Here is a 19277-nt window from a genome sequence, read left to right as displayed (position 1 = left end):
TAGGCACTCCTATGTCTACTCAGAAGTAAATCCCATTAAGTTCAAAGGGACTTACTCCCAGAGAGGTGGGTCCGGGGCTGTAGCTTTAATTTTGAGACTCCTTATGGAGAGTGAAAGGTGGGATATCAAATCCAAACTCTTCTTCTCTTCTTCTTCTTCCTCTTCGCTCCATAGATCTCAAAAGGGATTAGAAAGACATGCTGCCTTCACTTCCTCTTCCCATTTGAGAATCACCATTTGGGTGGCAGAAATGTGGAAATGAAGTGTCTCCCCATATCATCCAGCGCCGAGGGCCTTCTGGCGGTTTCCCTCGCTGCGAGAAGCCAAGTTACAGGGAACCAGGTAGAGGGCCTTCTCGGTAGTGGCACCCGCCCTCCCACCAGATATCAAAGAGAAAAACAACTACCAAACTTTTAGAAGACATCTGAAGGCAGCCCTGTTTAGGGAAGCTTTTAAGGTTTAATAGGTTATTGTATTTTTGTTGGAAGCTGCCCAGAGTGGCTGGGGAAACCCAACCAGATGGGCGGGGTATAAATAATAAATTATGATGATGACGATGGTGTGTGACACCCCCATCCGCTTGACATGAATTGAAATGTTTAAGTAACAAACTGGGGGCAGTGGCAGCCCTATTGCTGTGGGGATCAGATGGGATATCAGTCACCCTGTTTATATCCTTGCAGGAAGTGTCATGTGGGATAGATGGGGCCATTATACTATTAAGCCTGAAATAACAAAGCAGCAAATAGTAGCAGTATCTTTAATAAAATCAAAGATGTTAACACATGAAACATATTTCCACATTAGTTCAGGCATGTTACACAGCCCCTTTTGACAGTGTCCCACCCCGCAGTCTCCCCCTTCTTTCTATTTTTTGTTTGTTTGTTTCAAAAAAGTGCCCAAGGCTGCGAATACATAAGTGAGTCGCGCACAAATTTTGGATCTCTTTGAATAGAGAGATTTTGCCGAATTGCCACATAAATTGAAGGAAAGGGATTTTGATTGAGACGACTGAAATGTCATCATGGTGATGAGTGGTTGGGGTGAGGGTGAGCTTTCATTCTTTCCAGAGCTAACTGAATGATCTTGAAGATTCCAGAAGATTCCGAAAACTGCTAGAAGCTGTCAGAAAGCTTGATGTTTATCTTTCGTCAAGGTCGCATCTGTGAGAGGAGCTGCTTCTGTTCTTACAGCAGCTGTATGAAAACTGTGTTTAGTATGCATTTATCTTGCAAGCTGACAGAGAGGGAAGAGCAGGGCATTGTGGGTCGCAAAAAGCAAAGCCCGGAAAACTCTAAGGAAGAAACTCTTAGTCAGACAACCTCTATAAATGGGAACCATTAAGATTTTATGACCCGGTAGTGAAATATTTCTGTCTGTACTTAATTGCCTCTGGGAGTTACTGCCTTCGTTGCCTGGGTCAGAGCTCCTGAAGCAGTAAGATGTTGCGCATCGCTCTGCTGATTTAGGATTGCTGGCACTGAGAAGCATACTTAGCAACTAAACCAGAAGCTTGTCTGTCTCTACTCTCAAGAGACTGTCAGTTGGCCTTTGGCAGACACAATAAACAAGGGCTGGAGGGTCTCTCCTGAGGAGGAGGCTGCTGGTAATGCACGGATAAGGACTGCTGTATCTGCATCATAAAAAGACACCCGTCCCCCTTCATAGTTCAGGGCCACTCGGATCCTCTTGGGCTCCTCTCTTGGAACAAAAACCTGATAGGGAGGGGAGGAGGACCAGTACTTACTGTCCCACTTTCCCAGACCAAATATCCCTTCGCTAGTAACAAAACAAAACTTGCCCTTCCTCTTCACAGACTTCCTGGCAACCCCCACCCCCCATTTTTCCTCTCTTCCCACATTGACTTCCCAGAAATGTCTGCCTTCCTTGAACGCCTCACGTCCCAGCAGGTAGTGTTGGTAGTCGAATCTCTCAGGGTTGTCTGGCAGGTCCTGATAGACTTCTCCCTTTCTCACACTCTTTCGATCCTCAGACAGGATGAGCCAGGGATGTGCTGTGTCTGGATCCAAAGTTATGCTTTCTGTGGGGGCAGAGGAGGGAAGAGAAGAGAAATGATGTCAACTGGGAAGCTGACTTTTCTTTAGGCACATGACAGAAATAGCATCCTCTCTGAAATGAACAGGGACTCCATGGCTCTGTATTCGAGAGAGAGGGATGTTCATCAAGTACTTAATGATTCTTGAAATATTTGCAGTTCTTTCAAGGGTTCACACATTATCTATATAGAACCTGACCCTGTAAGTTAAGTCAACTTTACTATGCCCATTTTTCAGATGGGAAAACTGAGGCTGAGAGACAGTGGCTTGTCTAAGGCCACCCCACCCCCACAGTTCATGGCAGAAGGGAGTCCAAGCAGGGACTCTCATTCACATCTTAATCTTTTACCTCACATCACATAACAGACCATGCTGGACATGCCAGGTAAAACTGAGAGCAGGAGCTCTCAAGTTTCAGTTACATATTTAAAGCATGTTATACCCCATCTTTCCAGGTAGTTTATAAAAAGAACAATACATAAAAATGTATTTCTGTCCTCTGATTGATACTCCCCGTCTAAAATTTCCTGCTTGGAATTCTTGATGTGAGCGGTTAACCAAGAACAAACTTAAATTGGTTTGTTTAGAGTGAAGCAGAAAATTGATAGTTCTATATTTTAAATTGACATCTATTACATTGTTGATATTGTTTCCTTTTGCTATGACTTGTTTAAATGCAACACCCCCTGGGCTCCCAGGATAAAGGGAGGGATACAGTAGAAGTCTCTTTAACTACAGTGGATGCTTGGGTTGCGAACGTGATCCGTGAGGGAGGCACATTCACAACCTGCAGTGTTCGCAACCCGCAGCGCCGCGTCTGTGCACGTGTGGGTTGCAATTCGGCGCTTCTGCACATGCGCAAAGCATGATTTAGTGGTTCTGCACATGCGTGAGTGCCGAAACCCGGAAGTAATCTGTTCTGGTACTTTTGAGTTCGGCGCAGTGTGCAACCCGAAAATGCACAACCTGAAGCATCTGTAACCCGAGGTATGACTGTATTTAAATTACTTTATTAAAGCCAAACCCGGTAACACCTAGGAGGTGCTGTTCCCACCCTCACCTTCAATGCAAAGACGCCATCCTGGCTCCCCACACCAGATAGGCTATATGACTCATCTTTCTCTTCTTTGTTCCTCACATACATAAAAAGTGGCTTAGGAAAGTTGCCAGGTCTCTTGTTATTGTTGTCACAGAGATTTCTGGCTAAATAGCAAAAAAATAGCTAGAAGGTATCTGGAGGCATGTCCCCCCCCCACCAAGAAAAAAAAAAGTACTAGCTAAAGAAATGTTATCAGGAGTCTGTCAAGAATAAAAATTAATGTTTGAGTGTATAGCAAAGGAGGAGAAAGAGGGAGTGGAGTTTGGGCTCTATCGGCTGAGAACATGTCATGGTCTTGGTCCTGGCTGCCTCTCTCTGATGCCAATCTGTGGATTTGCCTGTTGTGAATGTTTAAGCTCTGTCAATCTATTGATACTGGTAAATAAAAAGCTCAAAAAGGATGAAATGTCATAAGCCTCCAATGATATCCTTCAAAAGGAAACCTCTTTGAACTTCTCACTGACAAGAAAATTGGGGGAGTATAACACCTTAAGTACAATTTATCACTTCCTGAAAGTGACAAAAACCTGTATAGGAGACATGAAAAGTGCAAACTGGGTGGGGGGTGATGGACAGAAGATCCACAGTAGCCTGGTCTTTTGAGAAGCAGATTCCATCACTCCTGAAACTGTTCCTCCTTTAAACCCTGACATTTACCTTTTCGCTGCTGAAGTCCAGATCTCAGTGTGTCTGGAAGAGAAAAGAGATTTAGCATCTAGCCACTGTCTTGATAACTCATCTAGTAATGACAATACGAACTCATGAGATTGTACAGTCATACCTTGGAAGTTAAATGGAATCCGTTCCGGAAGTCCGTTTGACTTCCAAAACGATCAGAAACCAAAGCATAGTTTCTCATTGGCTGCAGAGTTGGGAGTCTTTTGTTTGGGAGCAAAAGCATTTGAGATCCAAGGTACGGCTGTAGTTTAAAGGTAAAGGTAAAGGGACCCCTGATCATTAGGTCCAGTCGTGGCCGACTCTGGGGTTGCGGCGCTCATCTCGCTTTACTGGCCGAGGGAGCCGGCGTACAGCTTCCGGGTCATGTGGCCAGCATGACTAAGCCACTTCTGGCGAACCAGAGCAGCGCACGGAAACGCCGTTTACCTTCCCGCCGGAGCGGTACCTATTGATCTACTTGCACTTTTGACGTGCTTTTGAACTGCTAGGTTGGCAGGAGCAGGGACCGAGCAACGGGAGCTCACCCCGTCGCAGGGATTCGAACCGCCGATCTTCTGATCGGCAAGGTACGGCTGTAGTTTAAAACTATCCAGAATCCGCCACACTGACTTTCCCTGCATAAGCCAGGGCAGGAACGATGTCAAGATTCAGGCCTGCTCAAACCTTAGAATAGGAGCAAGACCCCCAGAAGTTCTCCCTATCAGCAACAACCTTGAGGAGATGCGAGTGCCAGACATCCCTGTTCCAGGATGGGAGGCCTCAACCCCAATCCTCTCTGCTCCTGGCTGGCTCTTTAACAGCCCCCCCTCCTTCCCTCCTTCTGCCCCCCTTACATCAATCTCAAGACCAAAGGAACAGGAGAAATGTCTGAAAAGCTGTAGGTGAGGCTACTTGGGAAATGGCTGAGATGCGTGAAAGCACCTAAAGCCTGGCTGAGAGATGTGAAGAGGTCAAGTAGAACTTTTTACAGACAACTCGCAACTTATGTGAGGATTGTATTCCATCTGAGATCTGGCATGTTCCCACAAGATCTCGATGGAGCCACTCAGAGCCCAACAAACAAGGAAAAGTGGAGCCCAGTAAACAATATTTTCCTGCCTGCTCTCTATTTTTTAGCGATCCGCATAAAGCTGTGAATGCGTAAAGAAAGCAAGCAGCATAAGCTCTGACTCTTCGCATGTGAAAGTATGGCCTCTAGATATTGAAAGAGAATAAATAAACTTCAATTTTTCCTGGCATGGCTAATAATCTGTATGACTTGGAGCCTGTCATGAACACTTCTAAACATCCATTAAACAATCCTTTCAGCCCTTCTTTATTACCTCTGAATTTTTCCATGACTCCCTCCAGGAAGGGATTAATATCGCAGAAGTCCCAGATCCTCCACTTCAGGGCAGGAGGAAAGGACACAGGAGGATCCTCTAAGTTCTCCTTCTCCTGAGACCTGGAGGAGAAGAACAAAGTCAAGTCAACATCCTTCCAATTCAAGGAGCTTTCTGACAAGGCAGGTGTCTCATCCTGACAATAAAGGCATGATGGATATATATCATGAAGACTTGGGAGCAGGGTTTTTCCTATGGCAAAAGGGAACATCTAGAGAGCACCTAACAAGATGAAGGAAAACTGACACTCACTTGCTTCCAAAATATACTGGAGTAAATATATGAATCCCCTTCATGGATCACTGCCTTGCCGTGGCGAAGGGGCTTGAAGAACTCAGAGAAGCTATGAACTATGCCGAGCAGGGCACACAAGATGAACAGGTCATAGTGGAGAGTTTTGACCAAACGTGATCCACCTGGAGGAGGAACCGGCAAGCCACTCCAGTATCCTTGCCAAGAAAACTCCATGGACAAACACAACAGGCATATAAAAGTTATGACGCTGGAAGATGAGCCCTTCAGGTCGGAAGGCGTCCAACATGCTACTGGGGAAGAGCGGAGGGCAAGTACAAGTAGATCCAGAGCTGATGAAGCGGCTGGGCCAAAGCCGAAAGGACGCTCAGTTGCGGATATGCCTGGAAGCGAAAGGAAAGTCCAATGCTGTAAAGAAAAATATTGCATAGGAACCTGGAATGTAAGAACCATGAACCTTGGTAAGTTGGATATGGTCAAAAATGAGATGGCAAGAATAAATATTGACATCCTGGGCATCAGTGAACTAAAATGGACAGGAATGGGCGAATTCAGTTCGGATGACCATCACATCTACTACTGTGGGCAAGAAACCCGTAAAAGAAATGGAGTGGCCCTCATAGTCAACAAAAGAGTGGCGAAAGCTGTACTGGGATGCAATCTCAAAAATGATAGAATGATCTCGATACGAATCCAAGGCAGACCTTTTAACATCACAGTAATCCAAGTTTATGCACCAACTACTGGTGGTGAAGAAACTGAAATTGACCAATTCTATGAAGACTTACAACACCTTATAGAAGTGACACCAAAGAGGGATGTTCTTCTCATTATAGGGGACTGGAATGCTAAAGTAGGGAATCAAGAGATAAAAGGAACAACTGGCAAGTTTGGCCTTGGAGATCAAAACGAAGCAGGACAAAGGCTAATAGAGTTCTGTCAAGAGAACAAGCTGGTCATCACAAACACGCTTTTCCAACAACACAAGAGACGACTCTACACATGGACATCACCAGATGGGCAACATCGAAATCAGATTGATTATATTCTCTGCAGCCAAAGATGGAGAAGCTCTATACAGTCAGCAAAACAAGACCTGGAGCTGACTGTGGCTCAGATCATCAGCTTCTTATAGCAAAATTCAAGCTTAAACTGAAGAAAGTAGGAAAAACCACTGGGCCGGTAAGATACAATCTAAGTCAAATCCCTTATGAATACACAGTGGAAGTGAGGAACAGGTTTAAGGATTTAGATTTGGTGGATAGAGTGCCTGAAGAACTATGGATGGAGGCTCGTAACATTATACAGGAGGCAGCAACGAAAACCATCCCAATGAAAAGGAAATGCAAGAAAGCAAAGTGGCTGTCCAACGAGGCCTTACAAATAGCGGAGGAGAGAAGGCAAGCAAAATGTGAGGGAGATGGTGAAAGATACAGGAAATTGAATGCAGATTTCCAAAGAATAGCAAGGAGAGACAAGAAGGCCTTCTTAAACGAGCAATGCAAACAAATAGAGGAAAACAACAGAATGGGAAGAACCAGAGATCTGTTCAAGAAAATTGGAGATATGAAAGGAACATTTCGTACAAAGATTACCATAATAAAAGACAAAAGTGGAAAGGACCTAACAGAAGCAGAAGACATCAAGAAGAGGTGGCAAGAATACACAGAGGAACTATACAAGAAAGAAATGGATGTCTCGTACACCCCAGGTAGTGTGGTTGCTGACCTTGAGCCAGACATCCTGGAAAGTGAAGTCAAATGGGCCTTAGAAAGCACTGCAAATAACAAGGCCAGTGGAAGTGATGGTATTCCAGCTGAACTATTTAAATTTTTAAAAGATGATGCTGTTAAGGTGCTACACTCAATATGCCAGCAAATTTGGAAAACTCAGCAGTGGCCAGAAGATTGGAGAAGATCAGTCTACATCCCAATCCCAAAGAAGGGCAGTGCCAAAGAATGCTCCAACTACCGCACAATTGCACTCATTTCACACGCTAGCAAAGTTATGCTTAAAATTCTACAAGGAAGGCTCAAGCAGTATGTGGATCGAGAACTCCCAGAAGTGCAAGCTGGATTTGGAAGAGGCAGAGGAACCAGAGACCAAATTGCAAACATGCGCTGGATTATGGAGAAAGCTAGAGAGTTCCAGAAAGACATCTACTTCTGCTTCATTGACTATGCAAAAGCCTTTGACTGTGTCGACCACAGCAAACTATGGCAAGTTCTTAAAGAAATGGGAGTGCCTGATCACCTCATCTGTCTCCTGAGAAATCTCTATGTGGGACAAGAAGCTACAGTTAGAACTGGATATGGAACAACTGATTGGTTCAAAATTGGGAAAGGAGTACGACAAGGCTGTATTTTGTCTCCCTGCTTATTTAATTTATATGCAGAATACATCATGCGAAAGGCTGGGCTGGATGAATCCCAAGCTGGAATTAAGATTGCCGGAAGAAATATCAACAACCTCAGATATGCAGATGACACAACCTTGATGGCAGAAAGTGAGGAGGAATTAAAGAACCTTTTAATGAGGGTGAAAGAGGAGAGCGCAAAATATGGTCTGAAGCTCAACATCAAAAAAACGAAGATCATGGCCACTGGTCCCATCACCTCCTGGCAAATAGAAGGGGAAGAAATGGAGGCAGTGAGAGATTTTACTTTCTTGGGCTCCATGATCACTGCAGATGGTGACAGCAGCCACGAAATTAAAAGACGCCTGCTTCTTGGGAGAAGGGCAATGACAGGCCTAGACAGCATCTTGAGAAGCAGAGATGTCACTTTGCCAACAAAGGTCCGTATAGTTAAAGCCATGGTCTTCCCAGTAGTGATGTATGGAAGTGAGAGCTGGACCATCAAGAAGGCTGATCGCCGAAGAATTGATGCTTTTGAATTATGGTGCTGGAGAAGACTCTTGAGAGTCCCATGGACGGCAAGAAGATCAAATGCATCCATTCTTAAGGAAATCAGACCTGAGTGCTCACTGGAAGGACAGATCGTGAAGCTGAGGCTCCAGTACTTTGGCCACCTCATGAGAAGAGAAGACTCCCTGGAGAAGACACTGATGCTGGGAAAGATGGAGGGCACAAGGAGAAGGGGGCGACAGAGGACAAGATGGTTGGATAGTGTTTTCGAGGTTACCAGCATGAGTTTGACCAAACTGCGGGAGGTAGTGGAGGACAGAGGTGCCTGGCGTGCTCTGGTCCATGGGGTCACGAAGAGTCGGACACGACTAAACGACTAAACAACAACAACAACAAATATATGAATATGAGACTGAAGGTAAATAATAAATAAATAAATAAATTATTATTTATACCCTGCCCATCCGACTGGGTTGCCCCTGCCACTCTGGGTGGCTTCCAACATATATAGAAGCATAATAAAACATGAAACAGGGACGCGGATGGCGCTGTGTCTCCGGATAGCGCTGGCCCCCGGCCTCTTGAGTGAGATGGGCGCACAACCCTAGAGTCTGTCAAGACTGGCCCGTACGGGCAGGGGTACCTTTACCTAAAACATGAAACATTAAAAAACTTCCCTATACAGAGCTGCCTTCAGATGTCTTCTAAAAATTGCATATCTACTAATCTCATTGGCTCAGAAGCCACATAACCTCATAACCTCCAACATTTCTCTGATAAAAATAGGGATGTCTTAAGGAAAATTCCAGGGTGAAATCAGAAACTGGGATGGCTTTTGTAAATCCAGGAAAGTCCCTGGTTTCTGCATATGTCAAGCTTTCCACACCTTGCCCCTCTTATAAAGAAAAAGTAAATGAATCCATCACAAAGAAGAGCCTTCAGAAATATACAATGGAGGGGAACGAGGAATGGCTTCCTTCCCATGATTGTAGATGAGACCAATAGCTACAAATGACTATGAAAATGTGTCCCTATTTTTGTCTGTGATTTTGTGAAATGGACGATGGAGTCCTAAGCTATCTCTGGAAGGAGGAACTGGAGAGTGAGGTTCTTACTCTCAATTTAAACCTTGTGAAATGGACGATGGAGCCCTAAACTATTTCTGGAAGGAGGAACTGGAGAGTGAGGTTCTCACCCGTTAAACAGGAACTTTTGTAGCATCAGAATAAGGAAGGGGTTTTTCCATCACTTACCTCTGCAAGAAGCTTCTGATATCCTGGAAGGAAGGAAAGAAAAAGATATCCATGGAGCCATTTCTGCACAGAGTGCTGCGGTCAGTTATAAATACTAAGCAGCTGAAGTGGTGAGAGGTTAGCCAAGCACAAAAGACCCCCAATAAAATATGCAGTGCCATGTAATTTGGAATAACCATCATATGGCAAAAGTCAGCCATTCCAGTGATGACGAAGAAAAGGTCCCTTTCTTCTCTTTTGACCAAGTCACCTGAACACCTGAGAGATTCAATCCCACCTCCCTGATTTGCCATTTTGCCTGCAGTGCATGCTGGTTCCGTGTTCACATACAACTAATCGGTTCACTGCTATGTACATCCCACACTCAATCATATCCTATGAACCACCCTGAGACTTGTGGGTATAGGGTGGTACACAAACTTATTTTAATAATAATGATAATGATGATGATGATGATGATGATGATGATGATAATAATAATAATAATAATAATAATAATAATAGGTCACCCCCTCTCTGGCTGGACTCAAGACAGCATCTGAATGAAAAGATGTTGCAGTGCCAATTTGGAATGCCTGTGTTGGAGGAAGTATCGGTTGTTTTCAATTAGCTTTTACTCAGACACACTGAAATTAATGAACCTAAGATAGTCTACTCTGAGTAAACGTTAATTGAATACAGAGTTCTGTTGTCTTGTGGGCTTCCCAGAGACCTCTGGTTGGCCAATGCAAGAACAGGATGCAGGACAGAAAGGGCCTGTGGTTTGATGTAGTAAAAATATTGGGGGGTGGGCAGGTAAGCTCCGCCCCACATAATCAATCACCAGATGCAGTACACACACCCCATTTCAAAACAAATGTCCATTATTGGGGGGGGGGGCTGGCCTCCTCAAATATTTCATTGGGGTGTCAAGGGACCTCAGCGCCTCAGAGTGGGCTCCTATGCCAGGGCTGACACCTTTTAGCATTCATGTTTCTCTGACAACAGTATTTTTATGTGGGGAAGGACTAAGAAATGCTTGTACGGGGGTACCTCAGGTTACGTACTTAATTCGTTCCGGAGGTCCGTTCTTAACCTGAAACTGTTCTTAACCTGAAGCACCACTTTAGCTAATGGGGCCTCCCGCTGCCACCGCACGATTTCTGTTCTCATCCTGAAGCAAAGTTCTTAACCTAAGGTACTATTTCTGGGTTAGCGGTGTCTGTAACCTGAAGCGTAAGTAACCCGAGGTACCACTGTAGTCTGAAGCAGCACACTCCACCCTCTCGCATCAGGATGAGGCCTGACCTGCAGGAGTTCACTCGCTGGTTCCTGAAGCTTCTCCTCCATCTCCCGAATGGCACTATCAAAAGCGGAGAGTTCCCTGGAGAGTCTGGCCAGGTGCTCCTCCCTTTTCTTTGCAATCTCCTTCTCCACCTCTTCCATCTGAGCCAGAAGAAGCTTCTCTTGTTCTTCCAGAAACTGGTGCAGTCGCCTGATTTCAGCCACCAACTTCCCCTTCTCTGCTTTCATTTGCTTCTGCAGCAGCATAAAGAGAAAGAGGAGGAGAGCAGCAGGCCACTATCAGGCATAACGTTGCAGGATGAAGAGACCAGATATCAGCATTCACTTTCATTCATTCATTTCATTCATGTCTGACATTTTAGAGAGATTTAAGACTACAGCACTTTTTCACCTTCAAATAACAGTGATGCTTACAAGCAGGTCTTGGCTTTCTTTTTCTGCATCTGATTTAAACATCAGAATTTTCTTTCTCTCCTTCCTCACGTTGTCTAGGCATCTGCTGACCTGATCCTGAAAAGAAAACAAAATTCCAGCTGGGTTGTTTTTTCTTTCCGTTTTTCGAGCGTTTTAGTAGTATCAGGCAACTGAATCATATGCTTGCTTCCTGCCCCACATTCCCGGGTCCTTCCGGAGGTTCCCCTTCATTCCTGCCCCCTGCCTTGCCCCACCTTCCAGTTCTAGGAGCCTTCACTGGGAGCTGCTTCCAGAGGAAGAACTGTGGGGAGTGACTCCAATATGCTGCAGGGGGACATAGAGGGAAATTAATCCCTCAAAAGATGATGAAACATTTATTAGCAGTGTTTTCAGAAGCTTCACAAGGCTGCACAAAGACTCCTGCTAAAGGGGGTGGGGAGAATACATTATTTCAAGAGTATCTTGGCGTCATTCCTGCCTTGCAGGGGGTTGGACTAGATGACCCTTGGGTCCCTTCCAACTCTATGATCTTGCAGGCCTGGCTTGCCTACAGCTATTCCATCCCCCAAGCAAATCCAGAGCAGAGGCGTAGCATGGGCCAGCCTGGGGGGCGCCTGCCGTGAGCTGTTGCGTCCTTCGCACAACGTCTTCCATCTGAAGGACTAACAGTCTGGCACCCTGCCAGCCACACACAGCTTTTGCAAATCTCAGAAAGCGGTGCTGGGCTCGCAGTGCACCATGAGACTTGCACCCCCCAAAGCAAGGCAGCATCAGCCACATTGGCTGGCCGAGCTCCCCACTGCATGGCCAAGCAGGTGGCGCAATGCCCCCCCCTCTTAGCCCCAGTTACTGGGGGTTGCCCCACTGGCACAACTTGTCCCCATGGGGTTTGCCAAGCCCCGGGCACCAGCAAGGAACGCTCCGCCACTGATCCAGAGTGTTTTCCTACCTTGTACTCCAGGGACGCCTCCTCTATAGGAACCGCCTCGTGGCTTTTGTGCTCCTTGGCTCTGTCACAAACCAGACAGATGGGAGCTTCATCCTCCTTGCAGAACAGCTTCAGGGGCTCCTGGTGCTTCTCACAAACTCTCCCCTTTCCTTGTCTGCCCAGAAGGTTGAATTTCTTAGTTATTTCCACAACATTTGCCAGCTGCAGGTTTCGCCTGATGCTGTCTTGCTCCACTGTTTTCCTGCACTGAGGGCAGGAAGCCTCTCCCTCGGATTTCCCCCAATACTGGGTCAGGCAGGATCGGCAGAAGTTGTGCCCACACTCTGTGATGATCACTGGATCTTGGAAATACTCCAGGCAGATGGAGCAAGTGGCTTCCTCGCAGAGATCCACAACAGGACTCCCAGAAGCAGCCATGGCCACCGCCCCAAGGAGAGAGAGTTGGTTTCGTTTTCACTTTTCCTTCTGCAAATGGGTGTGTTTCCTTTCTGGGAAATTCAGACTCAATGCGTCCAGATCTCTGCTGATATGGAGCTGTCGAGTTAGCTGGAGCAGAGAGCCTCTTTCGTGTAGAGGAAATTGCCGTATTTTTTCCTCTATAAGACTCACTGTTTCCCTCCTAAAAAGTAAGGGGAAATGTGTGTGTGTCTGATGGAGCGAATGCAGGCTGCACAGCTATCCCAGAAGCCAGAACAGCAAGAGGGATCGCTGCTTTCGTTGCGCAGCGATCCCTCTTGCTGTTCTGGCTTCTGGGATTCAGAATGGTGTTTTTTTTTGTTTTCCTCCTCCAAAAACTAGGTATGTCTTGTGGCTGTTCAGTTTCAGTTTCAGTTTCTGTTAATTGGTTCTCGTGGGAAACTTGCAGATTCTGGCTTCTCACAATTAACTCAAGGTGGTGTCAATTTACTCTTGGCAGAAAGCCCAGGTCTGCTTGACCTAGAAACTACTCTGATTGGTTAACGACCAGCACTCTGCTCTGTTATCAAGGGATTGCTAGCTCAGTTTGATGTGAGGTGTTGTTAGGAGTAGAAGTGCTGTGTATGGTTTTGAGAGAGAGAAAGAGAGGGTTTATTTTGCTTTGATTTGTATGCAGAAACTCTGCTGGTTTTATTTTCTCCTTTTAATAAATCCTGTAAATAGTTATTCTGAGTCTAGCTGACTTGTCATTACTGCCGCAACTAGCTTCTTCGCTGTGCAGGAAAACTCTGCTACGTTTGGGCTAAAGCCAGTAGGGCTATGCCTGACACTCCAAAGTTCCATGAGGTTATGGGCATTGTGCTGCCAGCCTGAGTTGCGGTGGTGTCAGCATCAACGGCGTTGGTTCCAGTAGTTCCAGAAGTTGTTGTTCTCTGGCTGGTTCCTGACCGTGGTGAGCTGGTGACGCAGCGGACACAAGGACAACAGCTGCAGCGTGTGAGTGCTGGGTGCTGTGGTTCCTGTTTTCTCTCTCGGTGGTCGTGAGTAGCTGGTTCCGGGTTCCAGGGACATCGCTCTCAAGATGGCCTCACAACCAGTTCAGATGGCTTTTGAGCGTCTGAATGACTCCAATTACTTGCTGTGGTCGGAACGCATGCAGGCAGTGCTGCAGAGGGATCGTCTCTGGCAAGTGGTGAGTAAGTTTCCTGCGAAGCCTGATGATGAAGACCTCGATAAAGACCAAAGAGCAAGGGCCACAATTGTCTTGGGGCTGGAAGATTCCCAGTTGCCGTATGTGAGGGGAATCAAGACAGCTAGAGGTGTGTGGCAAGCACTTAAAGAACTCCATGTGCGTGAGACAGCGGTTTCCAAGCTGTTCATTCGCAAGGCATTGTACAAGGCAATGTTACAGCCTGGGGTTACAATGCAGGAACACCTACACAGTTTACAGTTAAAGTTTGTTGCGCTACAGGAAAGAGACTGTGCGTTAGACCAGCAGGAGAAGGTGGCTATTATTTTGAGTTCTCTCCCGGAAAGCTGGGATAATTTAGTTTTGTCTCTAGAAGGCATGCAGGAGCATGATTTATCAGTCAGTTACGTTACTGGGCGTTTGATTGAAGAATGGCAGAAGAGGCAAGAAAGGTCGTTGGCTGCAGAGGCTTCTACAGGTGGGCGGTTTGGAAGGAGTTCTCATGCCGTGCCAGAGGTGACGCAAAAGCAGCGTACCGGTGAGGAGTCAGCGTTTGCTGTTAGGCGTTGTTTCCGATGTGGGTCCTCAGCGCATCTAAAACGACAATGTCCGGAGTTGGTCAAGTCTCAGTTGCCGGTGCAGGAGCAGAGACGAGATCAGCAGCAGCAGCGGAAAAGGAAATTCTTCAAACGAAAACAGTCGGCTCAGCTGGTGACTGGCGAGGTCAAGATTGCTGATGAGAAACAAGCTGTCTGGGTGGTCGATTCAGGAGCATCTCGCCACATCGTGAATTCAGATGAATTGTTTGTTTCCAAGAACTCAGCACAGCGCAGCCAGGTGGCTCTAGCAGACGGAAGTACTTCCGAAGTGATTTCGGGGGGTGCAGTTTTTGTTCCTTGTCTTCGTGAATGCCTGCAAAATGTACTTTGTGTGCCTTCATTAAGGAGCAATCTGATGTCTGTAGATTGTTTGCTAAAAGCTGGGTTTAAAGTGCATTTTGAAGGAGACAGTTGCATTATTAAGAAGGCTGGTGAGATTTTAGGCACTGCTAAGTCAGAGGGAGGCTTGTTTTGGCTTAAAGCAGGATCTCAAGTTGCAGCAGTAGTCAGTAAATCTCAGCCTGCAGTGAATAACAAAGCTATACATGACAACTGTGTGCACTTATTGCATAGGAAAATGGGGCATGCTTGCTGGAAAAGTGTACTAAAAATGTCTGAATTGGCTGATGGGGGTAATTTAAAGAGTTGTAACAAGTACCTTGATTGTAATGTGTGTAAAAAGGTTAAAACCCACAGAGTCTCTTACCCCAGAAGTGACAGAGTTAGTGAGTCACCGCTACAGCTGGTTCACATGGACGTAATTGGTCCATTTGCTGTAAGCAGGGGTGGATCGCGCTTTTCACTAACAATTGTGGATGACGCCACGCGTTACTCCTGGGTTTTTCCCATGAAGAATAAGGGTGATGTGTTCACTAAGTTTAAAGGCTGGGTGGCATCTGTGGAAAGATTTCTGTCCATTAAACTTAAAAGGATTCAGACGGACAGAGGTGGCGAATTTATGTCAAATGCCTTTAAAGATTGGTTACAAAAGCGTGGCATTGGGCATAGAAAAACGAACATTTTTTCCCCAGAGGAGAATGGCGTTGCAGAGCGAAAAAACAGATCTTTACAAGATATGATGTTTGCCATGCTTGATGATGCTGATTTGCCCATGTCTTATTGGGGGGAGAGCATGCTCACCGCGTGTTATCTCCAAAACAGGCTCTTTCATCAAACAATAGGTACAACCCCGTACTTTAAATTGTTTCAGAAAAAACCCAAAATTGACCATTTGCATGTGTTTGGATCAAAAGCCTGGGTATTAATTCCAAAACAAATGAGGAAGAAGGGAGATCCTAAGACCAAACAGTTAGTGTTTGTGGGTTACCAGGAGCTGGGAAAAGGTTTCCGTTTTGCTGAAGGGACAAATGGCATTGTGATCTCCAGGAATGCCAGTTTTTGTGAACATAGTGGCTGGGAGAGACTACATGCCAATACTGAGGTTTGGTTTGAACCTTCCCATGAGCTTCATGACTCTGAAGGTAGACACAGAGGATCAGAGTCTGAGGGGGAGGAAAGTTCAGATAAGAGCTCTCAAGAAAGTGGAGTTAGCCAAAGACCAGTTGCTAAGCATCAAAAGAGAGGTCATAGTTCTGAGGAGGAAAGTGGGTCAGAAGAAAAATTTTCTCCCAGAAGATCTAAAAGACAAAACAAAGGAGTGCCTCCGGTGCGTTTTTCCCCAGATACTGCAAATGTGTTTAGTGTGATTGCAGAACCCAAGAGTTTTCAGGAGGTGTTAAAGTTACCAAAAGAGGAGGCAGAGCTCTGGAAACAGGCAATGGAGGAAGAGATGTCCTCTCTGAATGAGCACAAGGTTTTTACACCAGTAGCAGCGCCTGAGGGGGCAAAGATTGTAGGCTGCAGGTGGGTGTACAAACTTAAACCTCTGGTGACAGGAGAGTACAAATACAAAGCTCGTTTAGTGGCTCAAGGATACTCTCAGAGGCCTGGAAAAGATTATGACGAGATTTTTTCCCCTACTGCTAAGGGGGACAGTGTAAGGCTGATTCTAACGCTTGGAGCAAAGAGAAAACTCCTGTTAAACCATTTTGACATTCAGACTGCATATTTACATGCGTCAATATCAGAAGACCTGTATCTAGCCGAACCGCCTGGTTATGAGACAGGTTCCAATAGAGTGTTAAAATTAAACAAAGCTCTATATGGTCTCAAACAGGCTGCAAGATCTTGGAACAAATGTTTCCATGAGGCCTTAGTGTCATTTGGTTTCAAGCAGAGTACAGCTGACAATTGTGTTTATGTACGTGGTACAGGCAGTGATCAAGAGTTTTGTCTGATTTATGTAGATGATGTTTTGTACGCCTGCAAAACAGATAAACAAACTAAAAGGTTTGCCAAACAATTGTCCAGTAAGTTCAAAGTGAAAGACTTAGGCCCGGTTAGGACATATCTAGGGTTGGAAGTGTGCTGGGCCCAAGATGGCAGCTGTCTAATTAGTCAGCAGAACAAAGTTAAACAACTACTGACTACATACAGGATGCAGGATTGCAAAGGGGCAGTGGTGCCTATGGATCCAGGTTTCATAAAAACACTTCATATAGATGAGAGTCCTGAATTTGAACATCCTGATGTATATCACTCTGTAATTGGAAGTTTATTGTATCTAGCACAGTGGTCCAGACCTGATATTAGCTATGCAGTTGGCATATTAAGTAGATTGGTCTCAAAACCCACACTAAATGCCTGGAAAGGGGTAAAACAAGTTCTGAGGTATCTGAAACAGACAATTGGCTATATGTTACAATTAAATTCTTCAGAGGATGAAATGTTGAGTTGCTTCTGTGATAGTGACTGGGGAAATTTGCCGGATAGAAAATCTGTCACAGGACTAGTCATAATGGTCGGTGGAGCTTTAATCAGCTGGCGGTCACGCAAGCAAGACGTTGTAAGTGTGTCATCAACGGAGTCAGAGTACGCCGCATTGAGTGAATTGTGCAACGAGGTGATTTATTTCAAGCATTTGTTAGCAGATTTAAATGTAAATTGTGGAGAACCAGTACAAGTTTACATTGATAATCAAGCTTGTATAACCTTAAGTAAAACAGAGGGTTTCAAATCGCGTTCCAAACATATCTCTGTAAAATACCAAAATGTACGTTGCTGTGTACAAGACAATATAATCACCTGTACTTATGTATCAAGTGAAGAAAATGTAGCAGATGTGTTAACTAAACCATTGGCAAAGATAAAGAACAAGCGAATGTGCAAGGGTTTAGGTTTGCTGGAAAAATGATCTTCTACATAGGTGTATTTGGTGTTAATTGTTCAGCAGAATCTGTGAGGGGGTGTTCAGTTTCAGTTTCAGTTTCTGTTAATTGGTTCTCGTGGGAAACTTGCAGATTCTGGCTTCTCACAATTAACTCAAGGTGGTGTCAATTTACTCTTGGCAGAAAGCCCAGGTCTGCTTGACCTAGAAACTACTCTGATTGGTTAACGACCAGCACTCTGCTCTGTTATCAAGGGATTGCTAGCTCAGTTTGATGTGAGGTGTTGTTAGGAGTAGAAGTGCTGTGTATGGTTTTGAGAGAGAGAAAGAGAGGGTTTATTTTGCTTTGATTTGTATGCAGAAACTCTGCTGGTTTTATTTTCTCCTTTTAATAAATCCTGTAAATAGTTATTCTGAGTCTAGCTGACTTGTCATTACTGCCGCAACTAGCTTCTTCGCTGTGCAGGAAAACTCTGCTACGTTTGGGCTAAAGCCAGTAGGGCTATGCCTGACACTCCAAAGTTCCATGAGTGGCCTGGTGCGTCTTATAGAGGGAAAAATACGGTAATTTCTTTATTTTAAAAGGAGTGCTCTGGGCGGCTGCTCATTTAAGGAACCATTTCCAGTGAGAGCTGGAGAGAAGTGTGGTTGTATTTTCCCTAACTACATGAGCCTCAGACTACTTTGAAAACCTCACTCCATTTCCCCCGCAAATTGCTCCATTTCCAGCTCTTAGTCTCAACCTAAAAAGGAGAAGCAGCCCAACTCTCCGTCATGGTGCCTATTTTTAGTGAGTGTGGGCAAAACTGCCAGCCTCACCAATAATGTGAAAAAACACTGGGCGCCCCTCTAGGTGAATACTGGGATTGCACGGCATTTTTAGCAATATGAGAAAATTGGGCCCTTCATAATCAAAAAATGACTGGGTCTTTTTTAATCTGCTATGAAGACCCAGTGAAGCTGAAAGGAGGGAGAGTCAGGGCAGGCAAAAGGAAGGACTACTCTTCACACTGGATTTTGTGGGAATCCGATTAATTTTGCCGTGTGCAGAAGGGCTCGAGGGTCACATGAGGGAGGGGATCCCAGAGACCGAGGCTGAAAGTGGGCCGATGCCTGGAAAAACAAACTCAGGCACTCTTTGGAAAAAGGTGAGTGGTGGGGAGGTACAATTAGAGTTACAGAAAATGTGGCAAAAGTGGACAGGAATACGATTCTCTCCCTCGTAGGCTGTGAGCTCAAGTTCTTGTATGTGCCAAATGCTGTAATGCTCCTAATTTTGGTGCCTTTCCATAGGAAAAACCTCCTGTTTTGGAAGGTTTGTAATGCTTGATGTTTTTATTATGTTTTAGATGTGCTGTACGTCACCCAGAGTGGCTGTGGAAACCCAGCAGATGGTTGGGGTATTATTATTATATTATTACTTAAAAAGTGTGCCCTAAGGTAAAGGTAAAGGGACCCCTGACCATTAGGTCCAGTTGTGGCCGACTCTGGGGTTGTGGCGCTTATCTCGCTTTTTTGGCCAAGGGAGCTGGCGTACAGCTTCCAGGTCATGTAGCCAGCATAACTAAGCCGCTTCTGGCGAACCAGAGCAGCGCACGGAAACGCCGTTTAC

The 19277-nt window shown here is 45.4% G+C and overlaps 1 protein-coding gene across 1 annotated transcript; it reads right to left on the bottom strand.

Annotated features, from left to right (window-relative positions):
• Nucleotides 1-746: 746 nt before the first annotated feature.
• LOC114590984 (zinc finger protein RFP-like) lies at nucleotides 747-12890 on the bottom strand. Its single transcript, XM_077922300.1, has 7 exons — nucleotides 12235-12890; nucleotides 11286-11381; nucleotides 10875-11105; nucleotides 9588-9610; nucleotides 5157-5278; nucleotides 3814-3846; nucleotides 747-2041 (listed from the first exon to the last, which is right to left on the bottom strand). The coding sequence occupies exons 1-7, from the start codon at nucleotides 12649-12651 to the stop codon at nucleotides 1530-1532; spliced, it is 1434 nt and encodes a 477-aa protein (XP_077778426.1). The 5' UTR covers nucleotides 12652-12890; the 3' UTR covers nucleotides 747-1529.
• Between the last annotated feature and the right edge of the window lie 6387 nt (nucleotides 12891-19277).

This window comes from Podarcis muralis, chromosome 2, assembly GCF_964188315.1.
Source record: "Podarcis muralis chromosome 2, rPodMur119.hap1.1, whole genome shotgun sequence".
In the NCBI taxonomy this organism is placed as follows: domain Eukaryota; kingdom Metazoa; phylum Chordata; class Lepidosauria; order Squamata; family Lacertidae; genus Podarcis; species Podarcis muralis.
Note: the sequence above shows the minus strand (reverse complement) of the source record. Positions and strands in the feature narration are given on the sequence as shown.